The sequence below is a fragment of the Rhizophagus irregularis genome, chromosome 11 (genome assembly GCF_026210795.1).
Source record: "Rhizophagus irregularis chromosome 11, complete sequence".
NCBI lineage: Eukaryota > Fungi > Glomeromycota > Glomeromycetes > Glomerales > Glomeraceae > Rhizophagus > Rhizophagus irregularis.
In genome coordinates this window covers 3,038,534-3,050,078 of record NC_089439.1, presented here as the reverse complement: position 1 = coordinate 3,050,078, position 11,545 = coordinate 3,038,534, and the positions used below count along the sequence as shown (strand labels likewise).

Genomic DNA, 11,545 nt, shown 5'->3' with positions numbered 1-11,545 from the left:
AAATATTACACTGATCTCAAATTACTTAATGTTTCGGCTAAATGCTTGGACAAACCGACACAATTAGCCAACATCTCTGTAAGTTCTTGTTCATAGGCAGCAAAATAATGTAGATTTTTCCTTGAAACAGACAAATTTCTAAGTATCAAGGATGCTGTTAATGGAATTCCGAGAGCATCACCATTCATATCGGATGATACATAAATTCTATGGTTGATTATACCATTATTTTTACCATATTTATTCACAGAAGATTTCGTAGTCTTTACTTTGCGCCTCTTTCCTTCTGATTCAATCTCTGGTTCAACAGGGAAATGAGTTTTAACGTGGGCAATAACGACTAACCGATCTGGTGAACCATAAGGGAAACGTTTACAATCCATCCAGTGACAGTTGTAATTAATCTCTTGCTCCTTATTAATATGATCATTAAGCACATGATTATACAGATCAGTATCAATTTGAAACGCATCATTTTCACAATCAGTCCATCGACATTGATATGTAGGAACTAAATGAACAGAATATGAATCAAATATTAACAATCAAACATAATCTCATTTATTAAAAATAAATCTATACCAGTTCCAGGTAATTCTTCCGGAAATCTTCTTCGTTTAATTCCTTGGATCATATACGTAGGTTTCAATTAAGAAAAAATATACATATATACATAAATAAATCTTTGATAATTAAAAGACTAAAAAATAGAAAGGATATTTTGATGCTCCATCCGCTGTTGTTGTCATGATTGCAGAAGAATCCGGGAAAGCTACATTAACATTCTTAATAACATCTGCAGCTGGCATCATTGGTACGGATGAATTCGTAAATTGATCACGGTAAGCATACCAAATATCTGTTTGTAAAACACCATCTGATTGAGATTCTTCATAATACTTTTTTAGCCTAACAAAAAAAATAAAAATAAAATAAAATAAATAAATAAATATATATATATATATATATATATAATCTCGAGTTTATCAGGTTTCTTCTATCATGAAACAAAAGCATACCATTCTATTGTACGATGTGGTTCCGAAAAGTTTTCAAATTCACCGTGAATTTGGAATGGACGTTTTTCGGGAAGTTTTTGATTTTGCAGGAATTTCTCATCACTTGCTCCATGTCTTAAAAAATTTATTAAAAGTCGTATGAAATTGCCAGGAGCCGTTTGAGCTAATTTACAAGCTGATTCCTCATAAGTAGAATAATGATAAAACCAATCCAATACAGCAATAATTAATTCTTCATCATCATCGATTAGTAAAAATTGGACTAAACGTTCCACCATGTCAGAATCGATTTCCCGCATGAATTCTACATTGTTTTCGTTGGAGGCTAAGAGTGTCAAGGCTCGAATACTACGAATGATTAAAGCAGAATCATTGGAATAAATCATTTTTGGTAATGTTAAAAGAAGTTCTTCCCTTCCACTTTTCAATACTATAAATTTACACATATTTTCTACAGTTTCCAAACAATGATATCTTAACTCCGAAAAACGAGTAATTTCAGGTAAATTAAGTCCTTCAATAAGGAATCTTCGTAATGGCTTATAAGTAGCCATCATTTCAGCATTATATTCCAAAAATGAAAGATTTCGAAACATTAGAAATATTTGCATTATACGCTTTAATTGTTCAATTCTTGCTAGTGAACTAAAATATTCTTTAATCGTAGATTCAATATAATCAAAATCTTTTCCCATTTCTTTAATATTCACATTAGCCAGTTCCGTAAGTTTTCGCATATCCTTATAAAAAGGAGCCACAAACGTAAGAAGATTATCTATTAGTCCGGGGATTTTATCCATGTAAAAAGTGATACTTTCATCTTCTGAAAGTTCTATCAATACTTCAAATGCCCAATCAATTTCATTAGGTAACTGAGATTTTAAAGCGAGAAGAATACGATTACTATTTCCTCCACCCAAAAGAGAACCTAATAAAATTATTTGAAATAAATTTGAAAAAAAAAATAAACTTTTGGAAAACATATATATATATATATATATATCATACCATCTTCTTCTATTTCATCGTTATCGATAATTTGATCGATTATAATACTATGTTGATCATAACTAGTATAGGATTGAACAACAGGAGTTCCAGGATCTAATTAATTAATTTATAAATAAAAATTTTAAATATAACATTTTTAATAAAAACATAAAAATTTGTAATTTTTATATATATATATATACCTTTTACACTTTGTAAACTTTGTATGGTACGCATTGATTGTAAACTTTTCATATTATCTTGTGAATTAACTCTTCTTGGTGGAGTAATATTACCTTGAGGAGTAGCAGATGATAATTCTTGCGGTTGAGGAGTTGGAGGACCAGGTCGATGAGGTAGACCTCCATAAGGGACCGGCTTACCCCAATGATTTTCTAATTCATAAGCTTCCAAAAATCTAATATAAACATTCTTCATCACGTAAGCACTGTTTGTACAAGTTTGAGGAAAATTGAAAGGTTCGCAAATTTTTTTCCATGCTTTCTCGGCACAAATTTTCTCGCAACCGCCGTTCGCAATTACCATTCGATAAATTTTATAGAGATCCAACTTTTTGGAACCTAAAACAGGCTCTCTTTGTAAGGTAGTACTGATAATAAAGTTGATTTATCAAAAAATTTTCAAGGAAAAGTGAGATAGTTGTGACTTTAGAATATTAAAGGAAATAGATGGCTCATTGGAAACTTGTTTCCAGAAGGAAAATAACTTTTAGTTTCCAATTTTTACCCATGGGATTTATGAAAGTCCTCTAAACTTTTCATGAAGGAAAGATATTCAGGTGTTCGTTCAATGTTGTCCTCGATCGGTTTAATAGCGCGTGGCGCTAAAGGGCTATTGTCTCTTTGATTAAACTGAAAAGCCTCGATCGGTCTATTTCCACGAGTACGTTTATTCATTGTTTCGTAAAAAAAAAAAAAAAAAAAAGTAATAGAGAACGTATATTTGACAAGTATATACAGACTAAAAAAAAAAAAATATTTGCGAGGCTTTTTTCGTTATTAACATCACGTGAATAGACAGTTAATATAATAATCACGTGAATGAATTGGTTACAATGACCTTAAGATCATCATTACCTTTTTTTTTATTTTGTTGTTATCGTTTTGAGCGAGGTGAAAATGAAATTTTTTTAAAACAATGTTTCATAACAAATTATACAAATTATTAATTGTAAAAATTTTTTTTATTTATAATTATAAATTAGGAAATTTTATATATTTTAATAAAATCACTTTCGGGATTATTCAAGATAACAATCAAAATTATGATGACAACGAGAAAACGCTTTCTTTCCTAATGAGGTTATCAATTGTAATAAAAAATAAAAAAAATAAAAAATAAAAAAAAAAAAAATCCGGACGCAGTAAATTTTTTACTTAACAGTTGTTTTCTATAAATATCAAAGTTGTTTGTTTATAATCAAATTTAAAATTTTGGATAAGAAAAGAAAGATAAATTTATATGCAACAATTAATTAGAGAAAAAATTCCGATAAGAAAATGTTTGTTTTTTTTAATATCGTAAATTAAAATTTAACATGTGCCCTTTTGGTGCCAACTGAGACTCATTAAAAAAAAAAAAAAAAATGTAAGTGATCTGTTTTCTTTTACAAATTAGGATTGGATTTGCCATCATGTCGGTTTCGTCCGTAGTACAGCCGTTGTTAGAAAGGAAAAAAAAGCGGGGTAAATGATTTCGCATGACACAAATCGGGCGTACCAAAAAAATTCTAACGTAAAATGTAAAAAATTATTATTTGCGAAATCTGATGACGGCTTTAACTAACCTGGCTTGGGATTCTTTCCCGAAATTATAATTGTGACTCCACACGGCGCAGGTATATTTTAAATAGTCACGTGCTACATTAATTAGATGTACATATTTAATGTTTATGTTTGTATGCGCGGTGAAAATGAAAGTAATTTTACGAGCGAATCAACAAGCTTTTATTTTATCACATTTTATTATTCTATGTAAATCTGATAGGGCTTTACACTATATTTACACAAATTTAATAGCATAGAAACACCGCATATATTGATTCAAGTAATTCTTTTCCGATAAAAGTTAATTTAGTGATTTGATGAGTGATTGTTTAATAGGAATTGTTTGTTTGTTCACTTTTTTATTATTATTATTTTTATTGTTTCTTTGATTTCTTTAATCCATTTAACGCACTGTCCGCGTTTATTCCGTTATTAAATAATAAAATATATATATAATAAAATACTTGAAATATATATTGTAATAAAAAAAATTAATACATATAATTATATATGTACTAAATGTATGTATTTATTATATATGTATTTATTTATTTATTTATTTATTTATTTATTTATTTTATTTTATTTTATTTTATTTTTTTCTTTCTTTTTTTTTTCTTTTTCTTTTTCTTTATTTATTTTATTTATTTATTTTTTTTTTTATTTTACGGAATTTCCACTTTTAAACCCTATCTGCTATCTTTAAAAAAAAAAATTTATTTATAAACTTTGACCAAATCAAGTTTTCAAACCTGTGATAAAAATTAATTATTCTTTTGAAGTTTAAAATTGTTTGTTGTTTCCCAGAAAAACATTTCAACCAAATTTACTATAACTGTGAGCGATCGGAATGACGGATTGCGTACGGGATAAGTGAAAAAAGGAAAAAAGAAAAAAAAAACAAAAAATGATCACAACATAATTAAAATTTTTAGTACAACTTTACAAGAAACAAACGTTTCATGTTAGTCATATCTGCACATCACACGAGGTAAAAAAAAAAAACATGCAATTCATATATTATAATTTATTTGTTACGCTGGTTTGTATCACAATTATAAGATTGCCTAGAACATCTTTAGAGCCTATTACATCTATTAAATAAAATAAATATTACTTTTTTTCTTTTAATTAAAAATTACTTAAGTATCGTATCACCATTACGCCCAAACTTTTTTCCAACCTTTTTTAATTCTGTTTGTTACAAATAAAAAAAGAAATTCTATTTAATTATTTAATTTACATTTACAAAATAAAATAATAAAAGACTCCATTTTCGCGCGTAAATGTAATAAGGATTGATCATCCTTAGGTAAATTAAGTATATTAAGCGGGGAAAACCACCGTTGAGCGGTTTATCGGGTTTGTCCGTTTGATTTAGTACTATTCTTTTTTCATTCATTCATATAAATAACAAACAATAATTATCAAACAAGCAAATCAATCTCATTATGATATCAATTCCGGAAAAAAACTATTAATTTTAGGCTTTGATTCGCTTAACTAGAAATGTGTGGTACATATTTTCCATATGTTAAGTTTTATGTGATATTTATATATTTTTTTACTACGTGATAGTATACAAAATTAGCTACAAATTGTTTATTAAACTAAAAACATACTTTATGATGATGTATTATTATTATTATTTATTTATTTATTTATTTATTTATTTATTTTATTTATTTATTTTTTTATTTATATTATTTATATTGTATGTATTATAATTTTTTTTTTTTAAACTATTTTTTTTTTTTAACTTCCTTATCTTGAAGGAGTAGACAACACTGTATTAGTCAATAAATAAACAAATATTTAACAAACTTATATATAAATTTGGGTTGTTCAGCCATTTTTACTTGATACATTCCGAATTCCGATTTTTTTTCAGTTTTTTCTTTTTTTTTTTTCTCTTTATTATTTTTTATTATTTTTTTATCTCACTTTTTTTGGTTGGGGTCAAAGTTTTTTTGTGTATTTATAATTTTTTTTTTCAAAAGTTTATTTATGCATATCATCCCCCCTTAAAAAATTTACTTCAACACGAAAAGTTTGTCTTCTCTTTGAATCAATTTTATCTTGATTTTTAAAAAGGACCCCCACCCCCTCAACATCAATTTTTTTTTTCATTTTCGGCATATTTTTAATAATAATTACTAATAAATAAAAAATTTATTTATTTATTTTATAAAAATATATATAAATATAAATATAAATATATATATAAATACATATATATATATATATTATATATATATTACATAAAAAAACAAAAAAAAAAAATAATTATATAATAATAATATTTGTATATAGAGGGACTATATATATGACAAGGTTGTTATTTTTTTTATAAACTACATGTCGCGGTACCCAAACGTTGGTAACGCTTCTTCTACAACTTATTCTACTTCAACTACTTCTATACCACAACCACCTTTGACTACTATATTATCTTCGCGTTTACGACACGAACGAGAAGAACATCAACTAACTGTTACTTACCAGTCACCGCGTTCAAATATGAATACACTTCCAACTTTACCTCCCATCAGTACTCTTTCTTATGATAATTTTGGATATAAAAGTCCTTCAAGTGAACAATATCGTAACTCTCCTTCAACTCCTTACTCTGCTTCTTCTTCAACGTCCTCATTCACTTATTTACCTTCACCTCTTCCTCAACCATCAACTCCTACTCAAAATCCTCCATCACAACCTCCTCTTTCACAACCTTCATATTATCAACATCAACAACAGCAGAGATCTCCACAAACTACTTATTATTCTCAACCTGCTTATTCTTCTTATTCACAATATCCACAACAAAATTCTCCGGGTGCACAACCGTCCCCACGTAGAACTACACAACAACTTCAACAAAATTATTCATCACAACAACAACCATCCCCGATATATAGTTTACAATCATCATCAACACATCAACCATCATCAACACAACAATCTCATACTCCGATACGTCCATTTCAAAGAAGTCACACAACACAAAATGTTATATCCGAACCTTTTGTAACTGTCACGCCCGAGCTAAATAATAGACCTCCTAGACGAAGACGACGTCCCCCATTTTCTTATTCATCACTTATCGCTCAGGCCATTTTAGATTCACCGGACAAACGATTAACACTACGTGAAGTTTATCAATGGATAATGGAAAGATATCCCCAATTGTACAAAGCGGATGATACCGGTTGGCAGGTTAGTCAAAGGGCGCCAATCCCTTTCTTGGCCTAAAACTGGTTCTAGGGTAACCCCTGATTAATCCCTATTATTATAAAAAAAGAAAAAAAAAACTTGTTTAATTTTTTTTAGTAATGTTGTTCTATTTATTTTAACTTGTGTTACCCAAATTTTTTCTTTTTTCTTTTTTTTTCCCACCCCTTATTTTATAATCTTTGTAACAAACAAACAGAACACAATTCGTCATAATCTTTCATTGAACAAGTGTTTTAAAAAGGTACCTCGTTCAGATACCGAATTAGGTCATTCAACGTCATCATCTGCAGCGAGCAAGGGTAAAGGAGGTTATTGGACTATTGACCCGGAATATATGTCTGCTTATCATGATGGTGTATTTGCGAGGGGTGGAGTACAAAAACGTAGACCTGGTGAAGTAGGTGTTGGTATACATCCAGGGATGGGTGGACCAGGACTTGGTGATGATGATAGTGGTGGTAGTGATACTTCTCCATCTGACAATAATATGGCGGGTAGATTGGTTGAAGTTGAAGATGATAGTGAAAGTACTTATCGTCATCATCCTCATCATATATTAAATCATCAACAACAATATCATTATCCCTCTCATAATGGAAATAATGGAGAACGAATACCTTTAACATTAACGGTTCCCTCTCCAGTGTCTGTTTCCTCTTCTACGTCTTTAATGACACCTCCTTTATCATCGAGTTTAACCCAAAAAAAATTTTATGTTCCGAAAAGACATTCATCTGAACCAAATTTTACAAATTTAACTTCTCCTTCACCTTCAAATTATGCTTCAAGTGTGAATGTGAATGCAAGCGGGTCAAATTCTGGAAGATGTGATGTATTCAATATAACTGATACAACAGATGTAAGTAATCCTTCGTCGGATCATTCCAATTTACATATAGATATATCACCTTATCCTGTTGAATCGAGAAGTAGTGGACCAGGTTCTGAATGGAATATAAGTAGTGATTCATCAATTAAAAGAGAAATTAAAATGGAGTATTATTATAATGAACATCCAGCAATTAGTGATATTCATTCGACTAATTCGTCAGTGGCTGGTTCAATGAAGATCCGTAATTTACTGAATTAATAATAGATTTACGACATATAATTGTATGTACATACTAAATTTTTTATTTTCATGTTAATTCGCCACCATAAATCGTTTCGGTTCACTTTTTCGAAAATTAAAATTTATTCAAAGACTATTTTATCAAATTATTAATTGTTTTAATCATCAACCTTTCGTTATTTACTCCTTCGGGTTTAATCTTTTATTTCATATTTTTCGTATTATCGCAAAATTTAAATTTTAATTCGTATTTTTATTATTTCTAAAAAAAAAAATTTCGCTGTATATAATTCTTTTTTACTTTATTAATTATTTTCTCCTCCTTATTTTTTATCGTTCTTTTCAAATTAATTTTTTTTATTTTATATATATATTATATATATATATATATATATTTTTTTTTTTTTTGTGCTATTATTCGATTAAAAATGAATTAATGTTAGAATTGAAAATAGACTTTATTTTTCTCTTAGACTCGAATAAGAAAGATCGTAAAAATTATAATAAAAAACTTCCTTAAGATATAACGTATATATTTTTTTGATAGTTAATTGACTTTCTTAAATGTCACATCTTATACCTCTTATGAATTACCATTTAACCTAATAAAATACTGTATTGGGCTGATCATTTATTGTTACTAAAAATAAAAATTCAAAACAAGTTAGCTGTAGAAATTTATAAGAAGCAAAGATGCTGCGACTCGCATTAAATGGCCTAGGATCCGCGTACCCCTCCCTCTTTGATAGCATCTAACTACTCATTATTTTACATTATCGAAAAATAATAAAATTTATGCTCTTATGAACCATTAGCAATAAAAGCTTTATTAATTAATATACATATTATTTTGTAAAATTCTATGCAAATCCTATATTTCATAAAAACATAAATCATAAACTCTAATGAATATAGGATTCTACTGACTGCGACTGAAAAGTCAAGTATCTTTTTCTGGGTGATATGCAAATACGTTTGTCTCCAAGACTTCATTGGCTTCCTCGGGTTCATCAAAAAATCTCTCAAATGTAGTACGATCAAGTTCTTTTGATAGAGCACTGATGATACGCTTTCCCATTTCATAATGCTTATAGTTTTGAAGGAGTTTTGCATCAACAATTTCCTTTTTTAAATCTAAAAAGAATTAATCCAAAGCAAAATTACGTAAATTCGTTAGATGCAAAATATCAAAACCAAAAATACCTTCAAAGGACTGCCCTTCGTGAAACTTATCTGCAACAGATTTCAAATCCACAATTCGCCCACCAACAAAATTCATAGAATTTATTTCAATCACTGGTTTATATGCACGGGCTAAGAATAAAAATATCGATCAACAAATACGCTTGTAAATAAGAAAACCTTGTTGGCACTTACATTGCATTCTTCGGGTACGTTCCACTCACTACTGACAAACACAACAATGTACTTTTTGTTATCAGCACTGTGTTTTGCATCATCCTGGAGAATGTCAAGAATTCTGGGTTCTTATGAACCAAACAGCTGACATATGACCGGTGGCTTTCCATATTTCTTTTTGTAAATAGCAGAAGCACGTTTAAAGGTCTTACCCACTTTAGATCTTTTAATTCAACTATAAAATTGAGAAGCTGGATCAATAAGTACATTTTTCAATAATATAATGATAACAATAATCTTTACTTTTAGTGCCTCGTCCAAAGATATCAACGCAACCCGGGATTTTCTGGTCGCAGATCACATGATAGAACGATCAGGTCTTTACGAGACGTTTTATAATTTCAGGTCGAGACACAAAACTTGTCACTTGAAATTCCAAGGCCACCAGACACCAAAAAGGTTTGTCACAAATAGAATTTCAATTGCACAATATACAAAAACGACAAATATACTCGTACCGGAGTTGACTCTTCGGAAGAGGTGTGGGTGAAGAGTAAAACAAAAATGTGTAGTGTCAATATATACATATACATCGACAGTTAACGAAGTGGAAGAGCTGAATGATTTTGAAGGAAGACATAGTAAGAATTTAATGGCTGAAACTTAAAGACTGAATGATTATGAGCTTTTACCGACCTTCCTCATATTTTCCACACTATTGTATTTTAGTGTCCGACCTTATATTTACCCAACTTAATATCATTATCTCCGAGCCCAAACAAAAAAAATGTATGGCTTAAAAAGAAGCTAGTTGATGAAATTATAGGAGACGAAGGCAAAACATTACGCAAATAAGGTATGAATATTTCGGTTGCGCCTTCAGAGAATATCCAATTCCTCGTTCAGGTTTTCTGAAGGTCTTATTAGCAATACGGGAATGCGAACAACATAAATTTTCGGTGGGGGCTCTACTAACTGACGCTGATGACCATTTTTTTCTATCCAGAATATCGATGATTGGGGCAATAAAACCGAATCGTGGAGTGGGATTATGTGGGTAAACGAAGTCCTTAGACATTACATCATTTCTCGCGGCTACGAGCCAAATCATGTAATTTATTTGTATCCTGTATCAATAAAGGTAGATCTGGTCAATTCACATGTACACATTCGTGGAATTTACTGAATTAATAATAGATTTACATTTTATTCGTCATATAATTGTATTCATGTTAATTCGCCACCATAAATCATTTTCGGTTCACTTTTCGAAAATTAAAAATTTATTTCAGACTATTTTATTCAACCTTTCGCCATTCACTCATCTCGGTTTAATCTTTTATTTCATATTTTTTGTATCGTCGCAAAAGTTTAATCTCGTATTTTTTTTTCTAAAAAAAAATCTACTTTATTAATTATTTTTTCCTCTCCTTCCGATAAGAGAGATGCTTCGTGATGGCGACACATTACCTATAATGGAATGGACAGAATTTAACAAACAAGTGTTAATTAGTTTATCTAGCTGCGAATATTTTTTCTCATGACATCACAAATAAAAACATACGAAACTCACAATCTGCACGAGACATATCTGGTCTGTTGAACTAATGCGAACAAAATTCTCCAATTATTGTGAACACTATTATGAGATAATGAAGTAAATGATCTCAGAAAACCGAGAATATCTGATAACACGAGAAATGATTCATCCAGACTATGATCTTCTGGAATAGATCCTCATACTAGTTCTCTACAAAAAGAATCTTAATCTCGTTCCTTTTTTGTCCTCATCAAACACGACAACACCCTCGTTCTCATTTTGTTATTCTAATTCTCGTTTTCGTTGTTCTCACCTTCGTTTTTTTCGATCATAAGTGTTGACACTTTTTATACTGTAATGCATCTCGTAAATATTTTTAAAGTTTTCTAGTTAGCTTTTCATCATTATCGATTTGTGTAGGACAAAAAATATCACAAGATCAACTTTATTAAATAACGAAAAATAAAGATAAATATACCTTACATAAAGGATACAATTACTATAGTCATAAAGGTGTCTATAATCTACACATCTTTTAGATAGC

At 29.4% G+C, this 11,545-nt stretch overlaps 4 protein-coding genes across 4 annotated transcripts; 2 read left to right on the top strand and 2 right to left on the bottom strand.

Annotated features, from left to right (window-relative positions):
• Positions 1–5: 5 nt before the first annotated feature.
• Positions 6–2,926, bottom strand: OCT59_003140 (uncharacterized protein; the record flags this gene model as incomplete). Its single annotated transcript, XM_025323485.2, has 7 exons — positions 6–511; positions 583–638; positions 721–909; positions 1,020–1,947; positions 2,028–2,123; positions 2,213–2,619; positions 2,757–2,926. 7 exons carry the CDS (start codon positions 2,924–2,926, stop codon positions 6–8), a joined length of 2,352 nt encoding a protein of 783 aa, XP_025179504.1.
• Positions 2,927–6,154: 3,228 nt separating this feature from the next.
• On the top strand, positions 6,155–8,633 carry OCT59_003139 (uncharacterized protein; the record flags this gene model as incomplete). The annotated part of the gene is made up of 2 exons (XM_025316890.2): positions 6,155–7,012; positions 7,227–8,633. The coding sequence occupies 2 exons, from the start codon at positions 6,155–6,157 to the stop codon at positions 8,118–8,120; spliced, it is 1,752 nt and encodes a 583-aa protein (XP_025179505.1). The 3' UTR covers positions 8,121–8,633.
• A 409-nt stretch (positions 8,634–9,042) lies between these two features.
• Positions 9,043–9,486, bottom strand: OCT59_003138 (uncharacterized protein; the record flags this gene model as incomplete). Its single annotated transcript, XM_025316891.2, has 3 exons — positions 9,043–9,236; positions 9,306–9,416; positions 9,480–9,486. The coding sequence occupies 3 exons, from the start codon at positions 9,484–9,486 to the stop codon at positions 9,043–9,045; spliced, it is 312 nt and encodes a 103-aa protein (XP_025179506.1).
• A 595-nt stretch (positions 9,487–10,081) lies between these two features.
• On the top strand, positions 10,082–10,647 carry OCT59_003137 (uncharacterized protein; the record flags this gene model as incomplete). Its single annotated transcript, XM_066145427.1, has 4 exons — positions 10,082–10,102; positions 10,191–10,250; positions 10,297–10,317; positions 10,468–10,647. 4 exons carry the CDS (start codon positions 10,082–10,084, stop codon positions 10,645–10,647), a joined length of 282 nt encoding a protein of 93 aa, XP_065996151.1.
• Between the last annotated feature and the right edge of the window lie 898 nt (positions 10,648–11,545).